Below are 27970 nucleotides of genomic sequence, written 5' to 3' on the forward strand. Positions count from 1 at the left end.
TTGCAGTATCAAAGGTAAATAGGTTTATCTACAACAAAAAAGATTATTTAAAGTCACATGGGAATGTCCAGTGTCATCATCAGTCGCGTTGATATGATATAACGCATGGGAAACAAGTCGGGGGATCTATCACAGCCAAGAGAACAAAAAACGTCGAGAAAATAAAATGAAATTTTGGGATATGATAATTACCATCCTCATTGAAAATGATGGGAACAGTTGATTTAGATTTAGGCTTCCCTCGGTCAACGATCAAAATAATAATTCAAAATGATGGGAGTTCTCGTAAATTCAGAGTTTACCATTTCAGTTCTACTACCATGTATGTATATTAAAGATTTATCCCATAAAATAAACGAATCCAATGATTTTTTTTTTTGGGGGGGGGGGGGGGGTAAGATTCTGTCACTGTTTTAATTAACCAGGTAGCATTTGAAAATTGAAATGCGAAAATGCGAAAATGCTTGATAGGCATTTGAAAATTGAAACTTCAGGAAGGCTTATCAATCAGTTGAACTTGATGCACGACACGATGGAAAGGGAAAACAAACAAAAGTCTCTATGTTCCATCCGCAAATGGTGGGATTTTAATTAACCAGGTAGCATCAAGTGCTCTTTTTATGTAGCCTCATTGCTTCTATTCTAATTATTTCCATCCATGTAGGGTCCCGTCCCAACATCACTAACTATTTTCTCATTGAAAATTTTGCATGTGCAACGTCTTCATCAATGCTGATAGCTGCATAATATAAAATATATACATTTGCTTCACGCGTCCTTTTGTGTTATTTTACTTCAATTTAACTTTGATACGCAAGGCCACTCTCCTTTCCTTGGTGGAATGGAATCATCGTCCTTTAGCTTTAAAGGTTAGGTCTGGTCTGTATTTGGCAGCATTTTAGTATTAATTTTCAACATTATCCAAAGGTAATTAAAATTTATTTCTTCTCTTCGTCGTAATTTTCGCCAACGTAAATTAAATGCTTTAAAACTTATTTTAGAAGTGAAAAATCAGGAAGAGTGACTTAATTAACACAAAGGGGCCATTGCTACATAAAATCAAATGGGATGTGATTGGATTAAGTTAAATATAATATTTATGTGTGCTTGGTGTAGTTTAGAATTAGACTATGTATACCATTAAATGGAATAGTCACTAATATCTTTTATATATTAATATAATCAAAATTATCTAAAATTAATCTTACACCACAACCTGCAAAAGCGTATTTGCTTCACATAAACTCATATTTTAGAGCTAAAGCTTTAAAATCTTGCATTAGACGTTGAACATAGCAAAAGATTAAAAAAAATATAAAATTGTATAAAATATAATCTATCATAAAATCAATTTTTCTAAATCCAAGCATTGAAAAAAAAAAATTGACAAAATCTCCCCTTAATTTTTTTTTTAATATTTAACCTGTTAATAGTTTTTAAATTAGGCAATGATGTCATCAGCAAACATAATAAGAAAATTGGTGGGCCCATTATCTTCAATGCAAGATCGGTGTAAGAAAAAATTTCCGCTCAAAAAACCGAATCCTAGGGTTTGCTGTGACAGAATTTTGCCACGTCTGGGATCAAACTGCTGGGCCCACATATTTTTTTTATAAGAACAGGCAAACGGGCCCAAGTGTCAACTGTACATAGGATCTAATCTAATTTCCAACGAGTGACTTCTCCTGTGAAACTTTTGTCACCGACAGTTTAAATGGCGAGATTTGCGGATCAACTTACATGAAGACATGTGGAGTGGCATATGTCTAGTCATTTGATGAACAGGATTACAGGACAAGTTAGAAGATTACGAACACACTCCCGGAGGCCCGGGCACCTTGGAGGAGCTTATCCACTCTGCAAATGGGCTTCAAGTTACCCAACATGCCAATGTTACCAGAGGCGTGGGGGAGGCTCTCATGGTCATGGGAGTTTAAAAGACATTAATTGTCGAAGATCACATCATAGATGATATGAATCATCTTTAACAAAACAATAACACAAAGAAAATCAATATGGGAGGATTCTATACTAGTCAACAAAATTGAGAGCTATTTCCTCTTTTTGTCATTTTTTTCTACAATGACCGGACCACCTTGACTTACCTAGTGGGAAATGGGTCAATTGTGATGAAACTTCACCATCACACAATTCACAATGCTTGAATTTGCCCCCCATAACCATAGTGCTTCAAAAGTCCTTCGTCTTGCCGCCAATTCTCTTTTACTTTTACTTCAATCTGTTCCGTAAAAGAGTTATAAGTGAACAAAGGAAAATGAATAACAAACAAAAATCTCCCATAATATTGCTTACATTTGATGCAGCAGCTTTGTGATAGGCCACCAATTAGGTACACATATGCATGACGCAAGAAAGGAAGTACCTAGCTGGTAATTACCTTGATTTACGGGCAGTTTTGGGAACATTGTTCGGGTATGGATATGGTAACCAATATCTGCCATAATGGTCATGGAATCTGGGTAATTATGGGTAGGAGTTATTTATGGTAATATGTAGGCAATAAAAAGGGGCACAAGGGAAAGTGTAGGGATATCGAGAATTATTTGTATTGAGCCTTGGCTCTGGGAGAGAACCAGGTCTCTTGAGCTACCTGGCTGTTAGCTTGTTTCCCTTAATTTCAATAAAACACATATCCCTTTCCTGTCAAATTATCTATTTCCTTTGCAACAAAACCGAGGGTCTATCACTTTGTTACAGATACTGATGATAAGAGCGCACCAAATATGATGTGAAAGCCCAATATTATTTTGTCATCAACAGACAAACTCTACAGATTATTATTATTACAGAAGGGTTCAAGTTGGTACCTCAAGGTAGACTTTCTTTTGTAAAAAATCTTCAATGTCAAGCCGAGCAGCTGTTGCCAGTAGTTTTAGAGCTTTCCCCCCCTACAGTGTTTTGCAAACATTCAATGTCACAGAAACCACATCAAATGATATGCTAGAGAGTGGACATGTGCAAGTATATATGCTCCAGACCTCCAGTTACAATCACTGACTACAATTACTTTGAACAACATTTGTAATTTTATCTGCAGCGCTGCATATGCTGCCGGCCCTTGAACATGCAGAACTCTTATAGAATGTATTATTTGGCTCATTTTAAAGGGTCTGGATACTAGATCTTTGACAATTGTTAGTGCCTTCTCTTGCCACCATCTATTTGTGCTGCCTCTTGGGCAGCTCTACCCCCCAAACAAGTCAAGGCCTCTATTTCATCCGACCCGGCCAAGCCATCCTTCAGGCATCAAGCAATTAGGAATTCATACAGTTACAAGAATGGACTTACTTTTCCAATGAGAATTATCTTTTGACTGTTTTTCTCCACAACAATCTCCACTTGTATAAAATCTTTGGCAGTTGGCCTAGTTTTGTAACTTACAACATTGACCTGGAGGTTTCACATATTAGAAAACCAAAATTTTCAATCACAGAATGCAAAAGTTCAAAAAGGCATTAAATTCTACAAATACGAGCCAGTGTTGAAATGTTAAGTTACATACTTGACATGCATAAGGAACCTCATTGCGGTATTGCATAAAGATCTTCTCTCTAATAATCTCACCTACAAAGAATCTTTCTGGGTGCTCACTAACAATGTCCTGAAACTCATAAACACAGAAGTAAAGAGATTCACTGAAGAAGCAACTAATTCCCAACACAGAAAAAAAAGTCATAAGAAAATAAGAACTATTGAACTGATAGTTCAGAAAGGACATAGAAGAAAAAGAAAAAGAGAAAAAAAGAAAGCAAGAAATTCGGTGCAGAGTAATTTTCAAATTTTTTTCCCCATCTCTTCCTAGTGCCATCTCCATCAACTCAACATGGATTCCAAACATTTATTGTGTCTAAATCATCCTACTAACTTCAAACATCAGGTTAATAGCATAAGGCTGATATAAAAGGCGAAGATAGTATCCAAAAATAGTATCCAAAATCTCGAATCTTGGGCTTTGACATACCTTTGGATAATAAGCTGGGCCAAGTGGAAGTTTGGTCAATATCCAATCCCTGATATCTTCCACTCCATGACCATATTTTGCACTCACGGGTATGACCTCATCAACATCTGTAAATTTCTCATACCACTGAAAGGAAAGTGAAGAAAATATAGTTAGAATGTGAAGTGATTGGAATAACATAAATGGAATGTCAGCAGAGGCGGTGGCGTTAGCAAACCATCAAATTTCTTACCACTAAATGAATCAATTGGGGGAAAAAAATTAAATAAAATTCTCCAAAGCAGATGCATACAACTGTTCCATGGTAATACATAAATCAAAAACAAGTTGTGACCTCAAGCTTTTTAGCAATTTCACCAGGCTTGATCAGATCCTTCTTATTCAGTACCAACAAAATAGGCAATTTATCTTTGTGGTCTCCCACTCCCTCTTCCAAAATTTCATCAATCTAGAAGCAGGAAATGATGAATTAAGAAAGGGTGAAAGAAATTATTGAAAAATGAAAAGAGAATACAAGGAAGCATACTCTTTCAGGAGCTTTACAAGCATCAACGAGAACAACAATACAGTCAGCGTTAATCCCAGCACTGCGGACATTCTTCATCATCATAGAGTCCAACATGTGAATTTTCTTCTCAATTACACCAGGGGTATCATAAAGTATCATCTGCTAGCATAACTACAGTCAGTTAAATCATCCTAACTAGTTTCATAATTGTAATCAAATGAGGTACATTGTTATGAATAAAGAAAAAATAAACATATTAACAAAGAAAAATCAAACCTGATACTCTGGACCAGAACAGATACCAAGAATACGGTGCCTTGTAGTTTGGGGCTTATTTGTAACAATTGAGAGCTTTTGACCGATCATTTGGTTTGCGAGCGTACTTTTCCCCACATTTGGCTTCCCTAGTACTGCAACATATCCTGCAATTAATTCCATCTGTCAGTTCATATGGCGTTTGCGTCTTAATTGGAAAAGAACAAACAAGAAACTCACCGCTTTTGTGATTTGGATGAGAGGCGTAGTCAAGTTCTTCAATATCGTAGTCGTCCGGCGAAGCCATATTCCTGTCTGGTTTTTCAGACAGAGATAGAAACGACGATGCGTCGTCAAATTCCATTTCATCACCATCGTCTAAGTCCATTTCCCGTTGGTTACTCCAAAGCTGCTGTTGCTGTACTTCTTTCTCTGACAATACAAAGCTTTGGTGCTCATTGCTTCTACAAGTGATACTACTACTTCTGCCTTGGAACCCAAATTTAATTTCTCTATATGCTGTTAGTGTGCTGTAATTAGGGAACAGACTTCCAAAAGAAGAGGATATGTGTACACCTAGCTCCATTATCGGAGCTTTGCTTTCATGTCGATTTCATTCGCCTGCTCTCAAGTAACTCTCTCTCTCTCTTATCGGTTATTCAGTTGCAGCTGTGCCTGACGGATAAAGTTCCTTAATCCGCCGTCGTTTTAATTCCCGCTGCATTAGGCCCCACACTGCTTCCACTAGCTGCTCCACTTGGGCCGGGCTGCTTTTTTTTTTTTTTGGAGAAAATAAAAGATAATAATAAAATTTTCGAAATTACATCCTTAACGAAGATGTCGCGCCAAAGCTTCAGAAAACTGGGAAACAGCTTTCCTCTCTCTCTCTCTCTCTTCAATTTTTTGTTTTCATTTTTTACTTTTTCTGATTCAATTATTGAACACCACTAACAAATAGTGAAATAAATAACATCAAGCTCTTGCCAACACACATCAATTCAATGGAAAACCTTGAACACACTATTGAAACTTCGTATTTATGTAACATTACTATATACAAAAATAATAGTGCTATATATTTTAAATTTTTTATTTTAAAAAATTATCTCAAATAATGTAGTATTTGTCAATTGATTGATAAAATAATACAATCAAATCTTATAAAAAATTACCAACAACTTAATTAATGACTTAATTAATGACCCGAAATCAATTTCAAATTTAAGATAAAAAGATTTAGAATAACTGCACGAGACGTGGAAGCATACATATTCACTTTCAGTCAGCTGGCTTAAAAAATAAATCTACAACAATAACCTCAGGACCAACTGACTACAGCACGGATAAACATGTAGCTGTAACTCACACATCCACTACAACAGCTCAAACAAACGAGGGTTCTGCATACAACCATCCTTGTTGAAAAATTTAAAATGTTTTAACAAACTCAAATATGTTATAGATGCATGTAAGCCGCAATACATTCTAATCCTCTTTATCACATGTAAACTACTATTTCAAATCCATCTGCTGCTCGTTGTCCTCTACTGATTGCCCTACTCGAGGCATTTAAGAACAAAAACATCAGGCTTCCATTGGGTGTACAACAACAAACATGAGCTATGATTAATGCGTACAGCAGCTAAATAAAGATATTAATTTGATAACACAGGCTGATTCAATTCAAAAGTCATCACCTCCGGGATAGTCATTCAATGGCACAACTCGAGATAACCCGAATTATTTGATGGTACTATACATCCTCTGGCCTCTGCATCCAGGGAATTGCAACTGATAAACCAACCGATCACTATTCACAAAGTAGCAGCATAAATGGCCGTTTTATTCTTTTATTTTCACGCATGACATCGAACGTTTTTTTCTTCTTTTTTTTTTTCATTGTTTAGCTGTATCATCATGCTCAGGTGCCTGGGGGCCACCATTCGAAGTCGATGCTTTTCCTGCAGGGAGGTAAGACCATGCTAATGCTGCAGTGCCAAGGGTAATCGCAGCAGCAATTGAGCCCCAAACCCACCTCTGCCTTTTTTTCCTACTTTGCCTATCCCGCCGTGCCATCTCTATGCATACAAATATTCTACATTAGCAAAATTTGAAATGGCTGAACAACAAATCCAATTAATTATCCTGAATGTCAGTTTGATGGCAGTCATCCAGAGAGAGAGCAGGCCCTAAACTACAGGTTAAAAAATGAGAGTGCTAACAAGCAAGAAAGAAACATCATTTACGCACTGTTTATTTATTTATAGATTTTTAGAAAAAATACTAATTTTCATTTTAACTAACCAAAATTGTTCATATCTGAGACCATACTCACCTTCAATATATTTTAAATATTTCTTAGTTTACACTGCATCTGGCAGTCAAAAATTCCAAAATCAAATAACTATTGCAAATGGGATAGCATAGTGCATGCTAGGAATTAACGATTTCAAGAGTTCTCAATTCCAAGAAAGCCAGATACAAGGTCCCAAAAGACTTTGGAAATGTTCCACTATTCTTTATGCAATCTTTGCATCATATAAGGCTTAAAAAGCATGCTACAAGTCCCATTGTTACCCAAAACAGGTAACATAAACACAAGTAAAAGAAGATTTTTCCACTCTCATATCTGACTTTTTCTCTAGTAAAGCAGCTTTTATCTCGGCTGTTCCTTCTCTTTCTTTTCTCTTTTACAAAAGTATCAGCAGTAATTATGCAAATTTCACCAAAAGCAAAATCCAGAATAACAAAGACCCCCAACTCTTTTCTTGCCCTTAACCATTTAATTACTAATCCTGTGAAAATAAAGTGTTGCTTGATCTCAATGCATCAGCAAATCAAGATTTGAGTGATTAACAGACATAAATACTCTCAGAAAAGCAGTATAAATTGCATTTTAGAAGTCATGAGACACACAAAACAAGACAAAAATCAATCCAACAGTAGATCTTCCTTGGCCACAAAGAAGAGACAAGAATGCAATCTAAGCAAAGCATATGACTAAAATAAAAAGGGTATGTCGCAGAAACCTTGAAAAATATTTCAAAAACTAAGCCGGGCAGATAAAGATGTTATTCAATGCACAGAGTTCTCACCTACAGCTTCCTGGTTCCTCTGAGACATTTCCCGATTCATAGCCTCATAATAATGAAGTCGATCACACAACCGCACAATCTCAAAATTCTTTGCTTCAATCTGAGCTTCCATTTCTGCCTCCATCTCAGCCTTTGCTACACCCCTCCCAACAGATTCAGATACAAACCGCGCAAGATACACTTGCCGACAAAGCTCTTCAGCAGGATCAATATTCAGCTGCTCACCCTCTGCCACCACTGTGGGATCTGCAGGCAGTGTCAGTCCTACATGAGCTAACTGTTGCCTGATCCTCTGCCAATGGCTTCGTATATCATTCAGAGATTCTTCTGTTTGCTTCTGCTTCTCTATCTCCATCAGTAAACTCAATCTTATTTCACGCAGTTCAGCCTCAATATCATAATGTGAGGATTGTGGCCCACTCTCAGAAGATAATTCTGAAGTAACACAAGTATGTCAATACAGTAATATAGTCTAACTATAAAGTTATGCACAGAACTTTGCAGTCACATTCTTCCATCATAAATCTTAAAGATGTCAATAAAACTGCACAGAACTTCCTGGTCTAATTCTTCAAAGTAATGAATACCATTGTCAACATTGGGAGCCCAGGATAAATAATTGTGGCATTATCTTGTTCTTTTTGTAGGCAATCATGATATGTCATAATATTCAATTAAAATGTAAACATGATAGCAATTTTCAGTACAAGAAAATACGTAAGACGCAACAGAAACAAAATTACAAGATTGTCCAGTGCAGCAGCGCCCAAGCTTGGAAAATAAATATATTCATGCAATCAAGTACAGTCAAATAATTTATTTATTTTTTTAAAAAAAAGCAATAATAAGCAAACAATTAAAAGTCAAAGTACCTTCCCAAGCATCATAGAACTCCCCTGCCATTGGTGTAGCAACCTTTGCAGAGCTTTCTGGCCCAATATTATCTTCTCCATCTGTGTTACTTGTATGACTCATTGAGTCCTGCGGATCAAAGAAATCATCACACTCGGAGTCTCTCTCTGAACTCAATACAACAAGTTTCAGTGCATCATTTTTTCGGGTCAAACCATTGCTCACACTGGCGCTTCCAATTTCCATACTACTGCTATCAGACTCCTCATTACAGCTACCGAACTCGCCACTACTAACACCATTAAGATGCTCCTTTCCACTAGAGCCAACATGCAGACCATTCATGCACTCCTTTGCTATAGGAGTTATGGAGACATCAGATGCACACTCCTCTCTACTAGGATCAGGAATGATAAAAGTAACAGCAGCACTCCTAGTTGATTCAAGACACTTTGTTCCTGTGATTTTTGTAGCATCCCCATCGACATCTTTTGTAGTATCCCCATCAACCTCTCCTTCATCCATCTCCTGTTTGCAAGAGGCCACATCAGCCTGAGAGAAACTTTTCAAAAGCCGTGGCCCACGCCGCTTGTGATTGATAATGTAAGGAGAAGGAGGGAACGACGACGGTGAATCAGGAAGTGGAGTTGTCTCTGGAGTGGCATAGAGTGCAGGGGTAATCTGAGGGCGGTTAACTTTCCTCTCCATTTTCCTATCCGCAGCCGCTGAAGCACTATTTCTCCTTTGCAGCTTGGAATTAGGATTAGGACCAGATTTTGATTTAAGAGGAGGTTTTGAATTGGGAACTGGCATGTCGACAGATTTGGAATCTCTAGGTTCTATCAGCCTATCCAAAGCTAGAGCAGTAAAAGTTGGCATGGCTCTGTATCAGCAAAATTACCAAAACAAATTATTAGGGAAGAAATAAGAAAATAGAAAATAAGTAAAATCTCATTCTGGGTGGTATTCTTAACGTAAATAGAACCATACTCAGCAGAAAAAGGTCAAAAAAGCTTTGTGGTTTTACTTTTTCCAGCCGAGTAAATTCTAAGTTCAATAGGAGATTATAATTTTGTTTTCTGCATCATAATTAACATAAACTCGAAAAAATTGAATTTAAAAACAGAAAATCAACAAGTATTTAACCAATACGGAATTTAAAATTCCACCTTGCTTTCACAGCAAAAAATAAAAAATAATAAAATAACAATAAAATCTCATTCATATAGCCAAAACTAATCCTAAACCTCCATCAAATTTTCAGCTGCGGAAAGAATAAATACAGCTAATTCAAATTTTCAGCTGTTGAATAAATACAGCTACTTCAAAAGCTGAGTTGTTTTATCTTTCTTTAATATCTCTATCTAACACAACAAATACAGTTATCGCACTTACACAACCAAACAACACCTAAATTTCAGAAAATGAATTTAAATAATAAAAAAAGGATATTAATAACTTGAAAATTAAAGAAAAAGGAACATAAATCAGCGGAGATGAACGTTACCTCAAGCCCGAAGGGAAAAAAGGGAAAAAAAAAAAAGCAAGCCTAGAAGCGGCTACAGAACATCGAAAGGCATGGAAGGATCAGAGAAGAGTCGGTGAAGTTGTATGACAGATAAAACGGCATAGTATTGGCGCAGACGACTCTATTGATGATGTCGTTTTGTTCAAAATCTCTGACCTTCAAAAGAGTAAGGGAAACGACTCGACCAAGCCTTTATCGCAACGACCGCATCTCTCTCTTCCGCAAATATTTGAGTTTTTGAGTTTGCCTTTTTTTTAATTTTCTGAATTTAGGAGGGTTGCTGCGCTGCGTGTGTTGTCAGAGCTGTTGTGTCTTGTTTGGGCTTTGTATGTGGGTTGTGTAGTGTTTGGAGATAATTTGGTTTGGCAACAATTTGAAATTTTGAAACGACTCCGTTTGAAGAATCTTCCTAATTGTGGGAAAAAAAATTTTCTTTAATTTCGTCGACAAGTTAAAAAGCCCTGTGTTTAGTCTTCACAAATTACGAATATGGAATCGTGAGTCGGAGGTCAGCACGTGATTGAGGACAGATGGCAGATGCTGCGGTAAACTTAGGCAAAGCGCTTTTTGGTTGCTGTGGACCCCGTGGTAGGGACTAGGGTTTCCAAATGGATGGGAGACCCTCACCCCGACCCGCCAATTATAATACGTCCTTCCTTCCGTCCCTTTTTTTTTTTTTTCTGGTAAAAGTAAAACACGTGACATATTTTTTTGAGAAAAAAAAAAAAATCGGATTTATTTTAAATTAGAATATTTTTCTTGAATAAACAGACAGACAACCTCATCGTTCTTGGCAGTCACAGGCATAGCTGGTAACCAACAATTTTGGTAATAACGACTCGGTCAAAAAGGGCGAACCCAATATAATCGATTCTTGCGAAGAAAATTTAGTTGTTAGTTGCTGTTGCTCACGTGGTTACGGGGTACGGCCTTTTCTTCCACTGTACAAATATATTAATTATTTTTAAAGAGGAGCTGGCTAACTTACAGATCCAGCTTAGCCAGCTCCTGATTGGATGCATTTGGATGGTTTCTCTCTCTCCTCAGGACACATGTACACTTCTCTTTGGGTGCGTATGTTACAGCTTCTGTAGCATAGCAACCTCCGTGTTTGAAATAAAAAGCTTCCGCATCAAATCAGAAACATCTAGAATGTCATGATATCACGGATATCAAGAAACTTCGCGGTCGCTGCCTTTTTATTATTATTATTTTAATTTTGCACGACTCATTCAATTCATCTGAAGGAGAAGTCGCCGGTTATTTTGCCCACCAAAGAGGAATGGATGTCGATGGGTCAACAAATCAGATACAAGTTAAAATTCTTCTCCCGGGTCTAATACATTACACACTTGCGAGTGGGTGCTACCACAATGTATTTTTGGCCGTTATTAGTAGGGATGGCAAAATCCGGGTCCGGGTCCGGGTCCGGGTCCGGGTTTAGCCTTTCCGGTTCCGGACCCGGACTCCATTTTCTTGTTCCCGGACCCGGATTAAAACCCGGTTTTTTCTCATGCGGGTCCGGGCCGGGTTCAACCCGGAAAATCCGGGTTCCCGGATTCCGGGTTTTGAACCCGGATCAATAACTCAAAAAATTGCAATCCTAAAATATAATTAAAGAATGCTAGATCACGTGCAATGTTTGCCAAAAACCAACTCCAGAAAGCAATTCAAATGGTGAATATTATGGCATGGGTTTGGTGCGTTTCACAGAATCATCCATTTTTCTCTCTTCGGTGGGTTAGCTACGAAGCTTCAAATTTGAGGAAAAAGGAAAAAAAAAGTCAGTTAAGTGGTCAATCTCCACAACTACCATCTCCAATCCCATGGCATTTCTCAAGGCTTTATCAGATCATTTCATTTGACAGCATCATTGCAAAGAAAAAAAAAACATGATGATATGAGTCTTGAAATTAATTCACGTGAGTGAATCAAACGAACAGAGGAACTGCCGTGCTGTCAGCCTGTCACGGCTCAAAAAAGATTGCTGATGATGATGAATAGAGGAACTGCAGTGCTGCAAGCATGTGACGGTGGTGAACCAAACAAGTTGCGAGTTGCGATGGTGGGGAACCCAAGCTTTTGATAGTGGCGAACGCCGCGAACCCAACCTTGCGACGACGGCGAACCCAACCTTGCGACGGTGGCGAACCCAGGCGATGGTTGTTTGACTTGCCTGCAGGACAGCGGGAGGCGGCAGCCGCGGCACAGCTAGGGTTTTTCTTATGTAATCGCGATTTGTGATAGAAACTAGAAAGAATGAAAGATAGAAAAAAATGAAACGCGATTTTTTAGGGTTTTTTTTATGTTTCTATTTATATTAACTAATAAAAATAATATAAAAAAAATGAATCCGGGTCCGGGTTTCGGATTCACGGGTTACCTCAAACCCGGACCCGGACCCGGATTAATCCGGGTTATTAAAATTCATTCCGGATCCGGATTTTTTTACACTCCGGTACGGGTTCAACCCGGCCCGGATTATCCGGGTTTATCCGGGTCCGGGCCGGGTCCGGGTTATTTTGCCATCCCTAGTTATTAGTCATTATCATCAATTCATCACGAGGGTAACTTGTAGATTAAGTAACTAATAACTAATAACTTTTTCACAACTTTTGATGAAAATTCAACGGTCGTGGAAATATAAGGTAATAAAATTATATTATTTCTATAACCGTTGGATTTTTATTAAATGACTGTAGAAAAATTATATATCTTACATAATAATGTAAGGTAACTAAAACCACTTCTTTTATGTAATGTTCGACGTTGTACCAATATTTTTAGGTAATAAAAATATTTATTCATTTATTTTCTATTGGTTAACTAAATTAAATAAAAATTAATTTTATAATAGAGTTGTGTTACACGTCTTAATTTTTTATTTTAAATAAGATAATATAATTAATTTACTTTGAACTTACAAAAATAACACATCACACTTACACTTTATGATATGTCTTTATTCAATTAAATGGAATGAAAAAATCAATGGGTTAGTGAAAGGATTTGTTACAAATAAAAATACATGCATGGAGCGCATTGACTCCTATCATAACTCCATGGTGAAACATGTTAAGGTGAAATATCCTTAAACATGTTAAGGTGAAATATCCTTGCATCCCTCTTTAAAATAAATAAATAAACACGTATTGCCAACACCACTTTAAATTAAAAAATAGGAAAATTATCATTCATATGCCCTTAAATGATACTTATATCAAATATATTATAACACTTTTAATATGTATAACTTATATACCATAAGTTGACAAAATGTGTATGCCGTCCACTAATTCGTTAGATGCCGTTTGCAAGCTCTGACATCATAAGAGTAATATAGTCTTTTAAATTGACATGTCTTCCGATTTATTTGACAAAAAATGACATGCCGTCCGATTTATTTGATAAAAAATGACATGTCATGCAATTTATCGGCCGATGACGTCATCTATGTAAACCAACGTTTTGAAGATCTATTTCTTCAAGCTCCAACTCGAATTTTTATGGTATAATATGTATAATTGTTAATAATATGTATTGTTAATAATTTTCTATGATATGGACACTTTTTTACAAATAATTGTTAATAATATGTACCATTAATAATTTATAGTTTTTTATCAAAAAAATATAAAAAAATTGTGTATTGAAAATTTACCTTAATTTTTAAGGTAAATATGTCTTTTTCCTTTAATTTGAGTTTCATGGGTAAAATAATCAATTTATCACAATTCTATTAACTTTTTAACGGCAACTAATGGTTTGATAAACGGTATATATTTTGTCAACTTAGGGTATATGAGTGATATATGTTAAAAATATTCTACTATATTTAATACAAGTGTCATTTAAGGGTATACGAGTGATAATTTTCTTAAAAAATAAAAAACCCCTGATTATAAAATTTATTTCACAATACCGGATTTGGTTTTAGAAGCGTAGAAATGTCACGATCTCCAACTCCAAGAATGGAGTGGGGGTGACGCAACATTGCAATCAAACAAGAGCAAGCAAATAAAAATGATAAGACAAAGACAATTGGGAATCTCCTTTTTATATTGATACCCCATTTGAAATTCTAAGGTGGGAAAAGAAATTAGAAGGGCCTGGATCTCCAATATCTCTCTAGCAGAGCCACTTACTATTAGGTTGCACAATGTTTTTGTCAGTACTCAGTACCTCTTCGGAGTTCTAAAATATATAATGAAAAAGAAAAAAATTCAAAGAGGGTCCACTGAAATCATCCAGGATTGTTAGTTATTTTCGTTTTCGTGGTTATTGCTTATTAGCTAGCAACTGAAACAAATATGATCTGTAGTTCTTACTTCGACTGATAATGATTATCGAAGCAGTCTTCTGAATATTTGAGATTGTAATCAATATCTTTATCATACGATAAGATAGAATGGTAGTAGTATTACAAGAAGTCAAGAAGAAGCAAAACAATTCGTATACAATTGAAAAGAATGACCGGTGTGTTTAAATGAGCATCCCTGGAAAATTCTGGTTTAGCTGTTATTTTCTTCTCACGGCGGCTGTCAAAAAGACTTGTACATCTTTTTGGAAGGCTTCGTCGGAACCCTGAGTGCCAATTTTATTTAACCAAATACTGGAGCTGGCACTCTCTGCAACTTCACCTCCAAAAAGACTAAAAGTGGCAGATTCACCAGCTAACCGTTGATACGCGCGTCTGCTTCTGCTTCTGCTTGTACTCAAAGCTCTAAGCATGGATTGATTAAGAAGAGATGCCCAGCCTGCAAGACAAGTTGGATTCACATTGCACATATGTAAAAAGCAGAAATACTGTGGATGAATGACAAGAATCTATTACCAATGGAGAAATTTAATTTAATTTGGCCCAGTCTTTTTTTTTTATACAATGCTCTGGCCACCCAGAGACAGCATGTTACAACAAGGGCTTTGTATCCTCGGATCAAGGCCTCAAAGAGCATAGTAAGAATTGAGAAAGAAGACCGCGCATGACTTATAAGTTTGACCATACATACACTTACTATGTTGGACTCACCCATCAATCCTCTCCCTCTTCTATTCAACAAATACATGTCCATCTATCCACTGTCCTATCACCTACGTGGATCATGGAAGTTGGTTTAGCAGTCTTGGTTTGTCATGATCTCACCACAGGGTTCCAAAAATTTTGGTTTATAAAAAAACTTGTGGTGCATTCTGCATTTCCAACTATGAGAGGGACTAAATATAAAATTCCACTTAGAATTCACAAAAGATTGTAAGACAAACCATTCAATAGCACTTGGATGACAACAAAATCCAAGTTTTGATTTTGTTTCATACTTTACTTTCTTTTCTTGGAAGCTGCTAGCCTGCTACAATATCATCCTCCCAAAATTATTTTTGTACTCAAGTAGTTGTCTAAGGATTTCCTGACACGGTTCTGATCACGTTTCACTGTTCTTACATGATGTGTTAGTTACTGAATGAATGAAAATTTAAGAGACATAAGCATTAGGCTTTGATGTATGCATTGAAGTAGCTCTTTAATAATTGTGGAATATATATCCAATGTTTGACTTTCTAATTTCTATACAATAACCCGAAAATAATATGCAAGCTACAAACTTTATCACAAAAAACACCAGTAACCAAACCTATGGAGAAACTATTCCAAGAGGCAATTGCTAACAAAGAACTGGAAGATCAAAACAAACATAGCATTGCTGACTTCTGATAGATCCCGTGCATTCATTTCACACTATTTATTCATTGAGATAGAGTTTAAAACATTTTGAAGGACACATAGAAAACACGTGAAAATAACATCAAATTAACAAAAGAGTTATAAATATAATATTAAGTTGATTTCACACAAATGAACAATCAGTCATTAACACAATCCCAAAGCTTTACACACCACTTGAGCAAAAATTTCCATTGAAGATATATTGACACAAGCTAATTTATGCATAGGACAAATTAGCTTGTTTTAAATGATCACAGATGCAACTAAAATTAGTCAAAAGGATTTTTATTTGATGTATACCTCAGGACACTTCCTCCAAGGACCTTGAAGCATGCATCCCTTTGTCTTTTATTGTCAAATTTCTTCGAATAAACTCCTCCGGAAAGATAGATGGCAAGCTCAAATTCTTATTGAGCAATGACAGGAAAATCTTGAAGTTGCTTGGTGACCTCCAATTAACTGAAAACGAGCATCATCGGATGACTAGGTCAAATTCAATGCCAACTATTTTGACATCTCGCTATCTTATATTCCTAAATCTCTGCATATATCTGTCTATGAAATTTAGTGATTGATTTCTGGGTCTTAATTTGGTGGCTTGTACTTATATCTCCTTGCTTCAACAAGACACAAAAGCTGAATACGTTTGGCGATGCCTATTGCGTATTTACAATAAGGAGAAATCTGGAACCTTATACACTTTAAAGACATGAGAAACAGCAGTTGGCAGCAGTTCAGAATAGTAACAACCAAATGATACCAGTTGATTTGCTGAAGGACTAAAACAAACCCAGAAGAAACGAATTTCACCAATCTTTTTGTTGATTCAGACAGAATCGGTGCTCTCATTGCATAATAAACAAAACATATAAGCTGCCGAACTCTTCTACCTGAAAGGAAATGTCGAGATACTATTTAAAGGTCCACAAAACTGTCCTGTCATGCTTGACCAAACAAATTTACAAAGCATGCTCCCAGAACTACATAATAGAACTGGATTACTTGATATGCCTTCAAAGCAGCACATAAACAAAGTTACAAAGAAATGTTGACCTATTGACTGCATTTTCCCAAACTGAGTTTACAGGCATTTTCATGTCAGTTTTGCAACAGTGACCCAGCTACTCCCTATTTCTTTAGCTAGTCCTTTCTTCCTCATAATGCTTCTCAAGTTGTCTACAGAATCCCACTTTCCAACGGCCGCATAAAAATTTGAAAGCAGCACGTAATTACCAGGTTTATCTGGCTCTAATTCTAAGAGCTGCTTTGCTGCAAACTCACCCCTTTTGACATCTAGATTAAGATTACAAGCTTTTACAAGCGCGGCCCATACAGCAGCTGTAGTCTTTGTACCATTCTTAACCATATCATTAAACAGACACCACACTTCTTCTATCTGACCAGCCCGGCATAAGGTATCAATGAAACAGGCATAATGTTCTGGCCCTGGATCCAAGCCATATTTCTCTCTCATTGAATTAAAACAAGCTCTGCCTTCTTCCACCAATCCTGAATGTGCACAAGCCGATAAAACAGCAAGAAATGTGACAGAATTGGGCAAGACCCCACTTCCTTCCTCGCCCAACTTCTTAAACAGCTCAAGAGCTCCAAGCCCATGCCCATGACTTCCATATGCAGCAATCATACTAGTCCAAGAAACAACATCTTTCTGAAAAACTCCGTCAAACAACGACCGAGCATTCAAAAGCTTACCACATTTAGCATACATATCTAGCATTACATTGCACATCTGGGTCTCATAAATAAAGCCAAAACGTAATGCCACACAATGAATCTGCTTTCCAATCCACAAATTGGAATTCTCAGAACAAGCAGCAAGAGCACTAGTGAGTGCAACCACATTTGGCCTCATTGTACTCATAATAGAAAACGCTTCTTTATACTTCTTATTCTGAACACACCCAGAAATTAAAGAATTTTTCATAACGGGATCAACTCTACCATTGAAACCATTAAAAACATTCATGGCCTCACTAATGCACCCTACAGCTGAGTAAAAATCAATAAGGGCAGTACTCAAAAATACCAAATCACGTCCCAAAACAACAACCAAACCATGTACTTGCTTGCCTAGTCGAAATGCCTTCAACTGGGCACAAGCTTTAAGTACAGAAGATAAGGTAAACTCACTAAACTCAACCCTTTCTCTAGTCATTGCCTGAAAAACACCAAATGCTTCCTTAGCAAGGCCGTGTCTTAAAAAGCTTGAAAGTAAAGCGTTCCAAGTCACAACATCCTTAAACTCAATCTCTTTAAAAGCCTCAACTGATTCGCCCAAGAGCCCATACTTGGAATACATGTCCATTAACGCCGTTTTGACTACAGGTTCTGAATCTGTACCACCTTTTATCATTAAGGCGTGGACTTGTTTGCCACGTTCTGGGGCAGGCAAAGCAGAGCAGGCACCCAGAACAGGTGTGAAAGTGTAAGCAGTGAGGTTCAAGCACGTAGAGTGCATGTAACAGAAGAGAGCCCAAGTGGCAGGAAAGTTGCGGCTGCGTGTGTATGAGAACAGTTGGGAGTTAAGGGAGGAGAGGTCTCCCTGAGAAATTTCGTCGAACACCTGGTGAGTGTAAACATAGCGTTTCGGTAGAGCGTCGGCAATTGAAATACAGGTTTTGGCGGGGAAGTTTGTCATGCGAATGAAACTTAACATGACGTGGAAATTTAGTAGGCACGCGCCTTATTTGGTTCGTATAAATTCTGTGGTGGTGGCGATACGGGGGTTTTCAATTATGTTATTTATTTTTGTACAAAAACATATTATTATTATATATTTGGGTTAGGTGTCATGTAAGCTCTGAAGACATGAGTTAACGCTGAGGCAACATTGGGCTTAATTCTGAACTAAGTCCTAATAAAAGGAAGTAAATGTTTGGATTGGACCGTGAGTCATATGGATTTCTCGAACCTCATCAAAATTATCTGAATTCACATTTCTTTTAGCACTCACCTCTCACTTGATTAGGCAGAAATCCCTACAGGAAAGAGAGATGTTATTTGGAAAGGGTATAAAAATAATTTTATATCTAATTTTTTATTCAAAAAAGATAAGAGGATAATTTTTTTTTTTTTATCAAATTTCTTTTTCAGGGGAGGGACGAGAATGAGCTATAATCCCCAACCCCTCCCCAATTCCCCATTTTAAGTTCATTTTTTAGAATCGATAATGAATAATAAAATATAAATTTTAAATTATAAAATATTAAATAGTAGCATAAATAAAAAACGTCAAAATATTTTAAAAAATATATTATGAAACTTTCAAGTTTAGTTAACCAATTGCAGTCTTGAATTGTTATTCCATCAGATCTTATTCAAAATGCTTTGACCCAAAATTTTCTTTTAAACTTGGGAAATTATATTTGCACCACTTTTTTTTTTTTTTTTTTTTGGTCATATGTACATTTAACCACCACAAAATTTTGACATGTACATTACATTACCTTTGTTTCTAAACTTATATCAATCAACAACTTTTACACTAAAAACAACCATTTTACCCCTAAATGAATTAAAAAACTATTTTATTCTACAAAATTTTAAAAAATAAGAAATTATAATCGTAAGAATACCCCAAAATTCAATAAAACAAATAAATCTCCAAATCTAATATCATAATTTTTAAATTAAATTATCATTATAAAAATAACATCTTTTAATTATATTTTTATTTAATTTTTATAATTAAATTAAGTATAAAGAAGTTTATAAAAATTAACATGAAGAGAAAAACTACCTATAATTATTGTAAACTTCCCTATACAAATTAAATAAAATTATAATTACAAAAAATCAATATCATAATTTTTAAATGAAATTATATTTATTAAAAAATAACATACTGAATTTAAGATTTATTTATTTTATTAAACTTAGGGGTATTTTTATTATTATAATTTTTTTATTTTTCAAAATTTTGTAGAATAAAATTATCATTTAATTCATTTAAGAATAAAATGATCATTTTTCAATGTAAAAGTAGTTGATTGATGCAAATTTAAAAATAAAGATAGTGTAGAGTACATATTACAATTTTGTGATGGTTTGATGTATATATGACAAAAGAAAGATAATGCACAAATAATTTTCCTTTAAATTTTTATCTAATAAAACAAAAACTAAAGCAAAAGCTAAAGCCAAAGCTACAACATCCAAAAATTTCTAAGATATATTGTAAAATTTTATTTTTATTTAAATTTTTATTTTAATACGATTAAATTAAATTTAAAAACTAACAACATATAAATTATTGGAAGAAGAAACGAAAATCCCCTTACCTTAAAACAATTCTAATCGGGATGAGGATTGAAACGATGGGCACTGAGATGTCAGTCCCTCCTCTCCTCTCCCCACTACCATCCCTACACTTGATTATCTATCAGATTTAGAGATTCTAGTGATTATCCTTAATTTATATACACGTACTCATTTACTTGGCGTCTACACAATGTGGAACTTTTACAACTAAGAAGATGAACAGCCTCTCTCTAGTGTCATCGTATTGATTTAGAAGCATTACCATATCAATGACTATTGTTGGATGAGCATGGACAAAAATTATAGTGAACAGTTTCTCTCTACTATTTTTCTCTCGGAAGAATATTAAAAAGAAAAAGAATAACGAATGCAAGAAAAAGCAGTTAATAAATAGACAACGTTGTATCGTACTCATCATTAGGCCCATTTACCGCACGCAATCTCGATCATCATCCGTTAAGCTTTTTCATAATCATTACCCAAAAAAATAATAAAAAATTTAAAAATTAACAAATCATCATATCGTAAACTCTCATCATTATCACCATCTTGTCCCCATAAAGAAGAAAGGAGGAAACCATTGTGGACAGCTAGCTAACTTTGATCCACTAAAGTACATTGCTTCCTTCTGAAGAAAATTCAAATCCGCTTACTTTGATGATCTTTTGAAGCTGTTTACATTCGAGTTAAATATATTTTGGTTCTTAAAATGGACTATCTTAGTCTCAGCAGACAAAAGTTTCAAATTAAAGCCTTTACTTTTTTTTCTTCAGCTACAATGGGGGGATTTAGGCTTCAGCCATACTATATATAGCAAAATAAATATTGGGACTTGCATATTCCCAAGAGACGGCTACTTTTCTCTAGCTAATATTTGCTTCACGCCTACTGCTTTGAGCTAAAAATTAGATTTTAGGAACTACTTCGATGACTAAAACTATCAAATGGGCATGAAAGATAATTACTTACAAGCACCATCAATTTACAAAATGGGGTTAACTATGCATTCAGCATACATACTAAGTTCTGGCTACCGCTCTTCTGAGTTGAATTTGTTCCATGCTTCCTGAAAATCATCAATTAACAGAAACTTTAGTCGATGACAGAATGTTTCTGTTAAAAGCAAATTGTTCATAAGATGACATTAATAGAAGCATTCGTTCCTAGAAAATTAACAAGACAAGTAGGGGAATGTCAAAATCCTACCGGATAGATGATATTAGGATGTTCTAAGGCAGGGTTAAAGTTAATGGATCCATAACTACCAAAAAAATTTTCAACAGACTACAGATGACCATATTATTGATCACAATGAGGTGAATGTAACCTTAAGGGCAAATGTGAAGCAAATGAGAGCTCCTAATCGTCAGAATAACAGGTTGTACAGATACAACCTCCCTAGATATACTGAAACTTTTCTGTAAAATATTTATCTCTGTTACAACATTTTCAATATTGCGTTACCAAAATCAGGTGCATAGCAGATATTTTCCAGTGATTCAGAATATCATTATAATTATTATGTGCAAATATAAAGCCCCATCACTTCTCATGCATTATTAATGATATCTGCATGAAAGCAAAAGAGATACCTTAAGGAGATCAAACACTTTCTCACAAATATATTTCTGCTGGATACTTGCACCTCTTTGTTGTAATTTGTCAGGATGAACACAAAGAGTGGCTTTCCTGTAAGCTTTCTTAACAGCAGCAGAAGTTATTACCTCTGTTAATGGAATTGGATGCCAACCACTATCAGGCCCAAGTATCTGCCAATACATAAAATTTGGTTCAGGAGGTAAATACTAATGTTAATTGATTTTATAAAAGCCGAATAAAAGTGTTTGGCCATCTATGTTTGATATAATCTAAAGATTAGAAAAGGAGGTCTAGGATTAATATACTTATTTCCATTTCAAATGCACCATGTATTCTACAAACACAAATATAAAAAGAGCATTGTCATCATTTTCAATACTATCAACATTTTTGGCCCAGGCATTCAGCAAATTAAACAAACTTGTCAACAGAAAAGCAAAGATGTAAACTTTCAATGTGCAGAACACCATTAACGATCAATCAATCCAGACTCAGCATCCAATAGAAATTAATGAAGTTCAGGATGTTCACCCATCCACTCCACTGATGGTCCTCTGCATACCAACCCTCATCAATTTAACTCACAAAAGCACACTTTTGTCATTACATTCTTACAGACTTCAAATGTAAGTACATTCATCTAATAATTGAAACAATTTTAACATGCATTTCATATGTTAAATAACACTACAGCATACGTTTATAGGAATTGGGAAAGTAACACATACATATTGCAATGTTGAAAGCAAAGCACGTAGGTTGCCTTCTTTTCCACTTGACCACCTCTTGACATCAGCATCTAGTGTTTCAGCTAATCTCTGCAAACAGAAATAGATCCAAGAAATAAGCAGAGAAAGCAATGAATATATGAAGTCAAAGAAATCCTTTTCAGAGGAGCAAAGATTTTACATTTCTTTCAGCTTGCTCTCTTTGGGCAAGAAGATCACGCATATTCTTCTCTGCAAGAGCGTTTGCCTGCAAAACTCCAAGAGGTTATTTTGTTGGAAATAAGCAGACTGTTTACAGGAAAAATAAAACAGAAGTCATACCGCCCGTTCCGCTGTTCGCCGATGCCTCTCTAGTCTAGCCTTACATCTCTGAGCTGATTCACCTTCAATTCCATCAGATCTCTCAGCATTAATTGAAGCTTCAGGCAGAAAAGACACGTTTTAGAATGACTGAGCACAAGTCAGTCAAAACATTGGAAATACAATTTTGCTTTCATTCATATATACATAGTTTAACCAAAAACCACCACCCACAGCTTCAAAATTACATACCAACATAACCCGAGGAATATGGATATCTTGAACTGCTGAAGGAGCTGGCACTCTGACTCTTCTGATCCTGTAGGTCCTGCAGTTACAATTTGTTAAAGTCCTGCCATAGCCGTGCAAGTCATAAAAATAGCAAGTATACTCACAGAAGATGAAGAGCTTGGTCTCACTGCACTATTTCTGGAAGAGGCAGAAAATTTCTCTGAAAATATTCTGTCTACCCGTTCTCTCGCATCAAAAGCACCTCTTTCAGCCATTGCTTTTTCCGCAGCACGCTCTCGAGCCTCTGCAGTTGCTCTCTCAACAGCAGCACGCTCTGCCCTGAGTCTGGCCTCCATAGATGTTTTCTCAGCTAATGACTTCTCCTTAGCCTCAGCACAAGCCTTCTCCAGTCTTTCCCGTGCCTCTGCCAGTGCTCTTTGTCGAAATTCAGCAGTTGCTCTCTCCACAGCAGCTCTTTCTGCCCTCTCACGGGCTTCAGCAAAGGCCCTTTCACGAGCTTCAAGAGTAGCTATGTCAACAGCCATCCTATCCTTTTCCCTTTCCCTCTCCCTCTCCCTCTCTTCTTCGATCCTCCTAAGACGTTCAATTTCTAGCTCTCTTTGCCTTTTCACCCTTTCAGCATCTTTATCTTTTGATGTAAGTGTCACACTCACATTCTTCTCTCTTCTTTCCAAACTCTCACTTGCATTTGCCGACTGAGCAGTTTTCTGAATACTTCCTTTCCTGCCCAGCATCGACTGCTGAGCAGCTTCCATTTTCCTACCATTTTGAGCAGATTCTTTCACCAGTTGAGTTGGCATGAATTTGTCCTGGTCTAATTTCTGATTCAAGCCAACATCAACTTGGGTCTGCTTGATGTTATTTTCTCTCTCCCCCCACTCATTAGCAAACTTCTTCTCTTGATTTTTGGTACTGGCATCTGGCTGGAGGCCACTCGTAGTTTTCTCCTGTCCAGTGCCTGTTCCAGACTCATCCATTGTTTGTGCACAGTGATCTTCACAAAACGGCTCTGCAACATCTTTCATTTCAAGTTTGCATTCTTCTTGTTTTAAGTTGCCTTGGGCCAAGCCAAATACTTCAAATTTTCTGTCATCCAACACATTTGTGGTTTCGACTGCCTCTCCTTCAAGTTCACTGTCACTGTTCCCAATCTGTATCTCTACATTTCCTTCATCAGCAAAGGCCCCTTGAGTTACCTCTTCTTTTTCAGTGTTTACCTCCTGCTGACTAGCTAATCGAGTCACTCGAAGGTTCACATTATCATCCAGCATACATGCCTTGCCTGATGCCATATCCTTCCCCTTCTTGAACAACTGAGGTCCTTCAGCCATTTTCAGCTTCTTCCCATATTCATCCCATTGGTTTTTCTCATGTGCTTTGTTTAGCTCCTTCAAATCTTTAGCCTCACCGGCATCTTTAAAACTCTTCTCAGTTTCTACCCTAGCCTCTTGTGAGAAGTTAGTACTTGCTTCCTTCTCAAGTGCTTCTCTGAATCTCATTTCATTTTCTTCTCTTCTTCCATGAGCCTCATATAATGTTTCGAAATTATCTACTTGCTCACACACCTGCCCTAGGCTTTTCCGAGTCTCTTCATTTTCATGCGCCCCTGTAAGTTTTTTCCCAATCTCTTCTATATCTTGCTCCACTTGAAGTCTCCTCTCAGTTTCCTCTCTTTCGAAAGTCTCCTTTGCATTCGCTTCCTGTTCTAAAGCCTTTCTCAGTCTCTTCTCAGCATCTCCCTGCTCACAAGCCTCTTTTAGCGTCTTCTCGCTCTCTACCTGCTCAAGAGCCTCTTTTACTTTCCTCATGTTTTCCTCTCTTTCGTTAGCCTCCACCAAGTTAATATCTTCCTGCTCAGAATCCTCCATTAACACCTTCTCCTTGTCTTCTTGGTCAAGAGCCTTCTTCACCTTTTTCTCATCCTCTATCTGCTCACCAGCCTCCCTTAGTCTTCTTCCATTGGCAGCCGTATCGCAAGGCTCCTCGAATCTTGTCTCATTTCCCATACTTCTATTAGTCTCTCTCAGTGGCTGTTCAATCCCCCGATGCTTCATGACTCTCTGACCTTCAAATTTGCTTTCCTTGCAGTAATCCTTTACCAGGTTTTCATGCTTTTCTGGTACGTCAGCTCCAGTTGGTTTCTTCTCATTCTCTGCAGCGTGTTGGACCATTATGAAATTCTTCTCCTCCACTACCTGGTCACAAACTTCTTTAGCCACTTTGACCTGCTTCTCGTGCCCTTTATGCTTACGTGTTGCTTTTGCTGCCCCAGACCTCCTATTGCTTTCTGTCAGCTCACAAGCTTCTTTTGCAACAAGTTTTTTCTCATTTTCTTCCAGTTCAAAATCTTCACTTTTTGTTACCATTGTCCGACCATTCACTCGGTGATGTTCCATTGCTTCCTTTTCAGTCTTCTGCCTGCAATCCTGAACTTTTGCGTCCAGCTCTAAACCCTCATCATAGTTTGCCTGCTCAAAAGTGGATCCATCTGTTTTGACCAATTCAAAAAATTCTGAAGCTTCTTTCCACTCACCAGCTCCGACAATTTTACCAGATCGTCCATGTTTCTCTGCCAATGTTCTATCCATGGTGAAGAACTCTTCCACCTGTAGTGTATCTGGAACTGCCTTTGTTGTCTTTACATCTCTTTGTCTTTCCTCCCTGACAGAAAATGTCATTCCATTTGCTTGTCTTTCACAAGTGCCACGCACTTTGTCCCTTTTTATGCTTCTGGAACCTTCAACAGTACCAAACATCCTTCCTTCCTTATCCTTATCCTTCCTGTCATGCTTACAGCTTTGAACACCTTCCCTCTTCTTCTCTAGCAATTCTTTTGCAGCTTTTAGTTTTGCTTCAGCTTTTTCCATTACTTCTTTCATAGCAGCAGCGGAGGCGGCAGCAGATGAACTCGTATCAACCTCCACATCATAAACAGGTGGAGAAGTATCATCATTGATCCCTTCAGATGCAGTAGTTTTACAGGTTTCAAATATTTTACCAGAATCACCCATTTTGACACCTAATGGAGGTGCAGGTCTACAGGGAGGTGGGACTTCCGAGGGCTGCGTTCTAAGACTTATCTCAGAAACAGTTACAAATGCCTCATTAGGAAGAGAACTATTCCTGCCAAATGCTTTTTGAGGTTTAAGGCCACTTGCAAATGCTTCTTCAGCAGAACTACTAGCAAAGGGTTGAGACAGGCTTTTTTTGAGATTCTTTTCTCTCATCATTCCCCCACCAAAATCCATATGAAGATCGCTATCATCAGTCACCTCCAGAGGCGGATTCTCACAGTAAGCCTTTCCCAAGGGTGTGGCTTTGTTAACTAGAAATGTATATCCAGGAACAGCGTGTATCTGAGTTACATGGGTAATTCCATTTGGCATCTCATCGTCACTTCTCTGATTAGCTTTATGATAAGATATGTTGAATTCCCTGCTGCCATCAATTGATTCGTAAGAATCTCTATTGGACAAACATTGATTCTTTCCAGACTGATCTGACTCTTCTGACAGAGAATCAGTTTCTGCCGGGGTCCTACAAATGTGGAACAAATACTATCAATGCTGCTGCCCCAAGAGGTATAAAATCAATTAATATGCATTCTTTCTAACTTGAATTAAAAAGACAGCATCCACGCAACAAATACAGATGCCAAGTAAATTAAAAAAGCCAATAATTGCTTCAAAGTCCTTGAACTAAAGGTCATATTCACATACACTAGCACCGCCTAGACAAAGCATAAATTTGTGATAGAAAACCAAGTGATCCTATATTTCTACCCTTTCTGTTGGAGAAAACCTGATCATTTCAGTCAAAAAATAAAAATTAAAAAAAAATTCCCAAACTGGCCCAATTTTCCTAACATAAGAAACCACGCATGTGGTTGTAGCAGATTCTGTGATCCAGGAGAGCTTAAAATTTACTCAAACTGAAATACTGTAAAAAAACAAGCTGCGTTACAGGCAAGAAGCAGCCAACTCAGCTCAAAATGTCACTCCTTTGTTTCCTGACTCACAAATAAAAACCACCACATATAATTTATGCAAGACTTTTAAAAAATAAATAAAACTTGTATTATCATTCTCAGAGACATAAACACTTCTACAAGTTCATGCATTAGGCCGCTCATTAACTATCAATCTATCCTACAAATAAAACAAATTAAATAACTAAAGAAATATTTTTTTTTTTTAAAGAAAAATGTCTTCATTTCGGTAAACCAAAGAAAAAAAAAAGGCTATTTTTTAATAGAATAGAATAAAATAAAATAAATGAAATAAATAAAATGTACCAAGCTTCATCACTGGAGTCAACATCACCACCACTAAAACCTTTAGATTGGTCCATCATCAAGTCGTGGAACGAAACAGCAGAATCAAGAGCGTTGAAACCGCCGAACACTTCATCGTAGTCAAAGCCGGAGCTCTGAACGTCAAAGAAGACGTCGTCGTTGTCGACCAACGGAAGATCAAGGACCGGAATGGAAGAGGCTCGCGGAGCGTGAAAGCCGCCGAAGATTTCGGTGTAGTCCTCCGGTCTCGGCGCAAGTGTAGGGGCAGCGAACTTTGGCGGGCCTCCGAAGACGTCGTCGTAAGTGGTTCTGGTCATGAAGGTGGTCCCATTGCATGATTTTTTTGAAAATGAAGTCGAGGTCGAGGACTTGTTTGGTGGCCGAGAATGTGAGAGGTTTTCCATGAAAGTGAGAGATTCTAGGGTTCGTTTTGTTTATGTTTTTTTTTTTCCTCCTCGTTTTAAGCTTTGATTGTTGTTCCCTTTATGTTTTGTAATTTGCAATCCCTCTGTCTCTCTCTCTCTTCCTGTCTGCCGGGCTCTGCAGAATCAGAAGCAGAACGACGAAAAAGTGA

At 36.9% G+C, this 27970-nt stretch overlaps 4 protein-coding genes across 5 annotated transcripts; all 4 read right to left on the bottom strand.

Annotated features, from left to right (window-relative positions):
- Nucleotides 1–1489: 1489 nt before the first annotated feature.
- LOC18037562 (GTPase ERA-like, chloroplastic) lies at nt 1490–5468 on the bottom strand. Of its 2 annotated transcripts, XR_002904697.1 has the most exons (10): nt 4986–5468; nt 4767–4912; nt 4509–4649; nt 4317–4430; nt 3983–4108; nt 3524–3622; nt 3310–3411; nt 2829–2909; nt 2314–2455; nt 2148–2239 (listed from the first exon to the last, which is right to left on the bottom strand). XR_002904697.1 is itself a non-coding variant. In XM_006425571.2 (9 exons), exons 1-9 carry the CDS (start codon nt 5329–5331, stop codon nt 2153–2155), a joined length of 1242 nt encoding a protein of 413 aa, XP_006425634.1. In that variant the 5' UTR covers nt 5332–5466; the 3' UTR covers nt 1490–2152. The 2 variants fall into 2 exon arrangements, 1 of the variants encoding a protein (XP_006425634.1); XM_006425571.2 differs by lacking the exon at nt 2314–2455 and having other exon boundaries at nt 1490–2239; nt 4986–5466.
- Nucleotides 5469–6179: 711 nt separating this feature from the next.
- LOC18037563 lies at nt 6180–10612 on the bottom strand. Its single transcript, XM_006425575.2, has 4 exons — nt 10200–10612; nt 8713–9575; nt 7841–8275; nt 6180–6823 (listed from the first exon to the last, which is right to left on the bottom strand). Exons 2-4 carry the CDS (start codon nt 9569–9571, stop codon nt 6642–6644), a joined length of 1476 nt encoding a protein of 491 aa, XP_006425638.1. The 5' UTR covers nt 9572–9575; nt 10200–10612; the 3' UTR covers nt 6180–6641.
- Nucleotides 10613–14699: 4087 nt separating this feature from the next.
- LOC18037450 (pentatricopeptide repeat-containing protein At5g66500, mitochondrial) lies at nt 14700–18619 on the bottom strand. The gene is made up of 2 exons (XM_006425577.2): nt 16243–18619; nt 14700–14977 (listed from the first exon to the last, which is right to left on the bottom strand). Exon 1 carries the CDS (start codon nt 18617–18619, stop codon nt 17036–17038), a length of 1584 nt encoding a protein of 527 aa, XP_006425640.1. The 3' UTR covers nt 14700–14977; nt 16243–17035.
- A 2088-nt stretch (nt 18620–20707) lies between these two features.
- On the bottom strand, nt 20708–27961 carry LOC18037460 (auxilin-like protein 1). Its single transcript, XM_006425578.2, has 8 exons — nt 27397–27961; nt 23246–26639; nt 23103–23178; nt 22872–22969; nt 22732–22797; nt 22551–22640; nt 21816–21992; nt 20708–21289 (listed from the first exon to the last, which is right to left on the bottom strand). Exons 1-8 carry the CDS (start codon nt 27798–27800, stop codon nt 21254–21256), a joined length of 4341 nt encoding a protein of 1446 aa, XP_006425641.1. The 5' UTR covers nt 27801–27961; the 3' UTR covers nt 20708–21253.
- Between the last annotated feature and the right edge of the window lie 9 nt (nt 27962–27970).

This window comes from Citrus clementina, unplaced genomic scaffold (assembly GCF_000493195.1).
Source record: "Citrus clementina cultivar Clemenules unplaced genomic scaffold, Citrus_clementina_v1.0 scaffold_7, whole genome shotgun sequence".
In the NCBI taxonomy this organism is placed as follows: domain Eukaryota; kingdom Viridiplantae; phylum Streptophyta; class Magnoliopsida; order Sapindales; family Rutaceae; genus Citrus; species Citrus x clementina.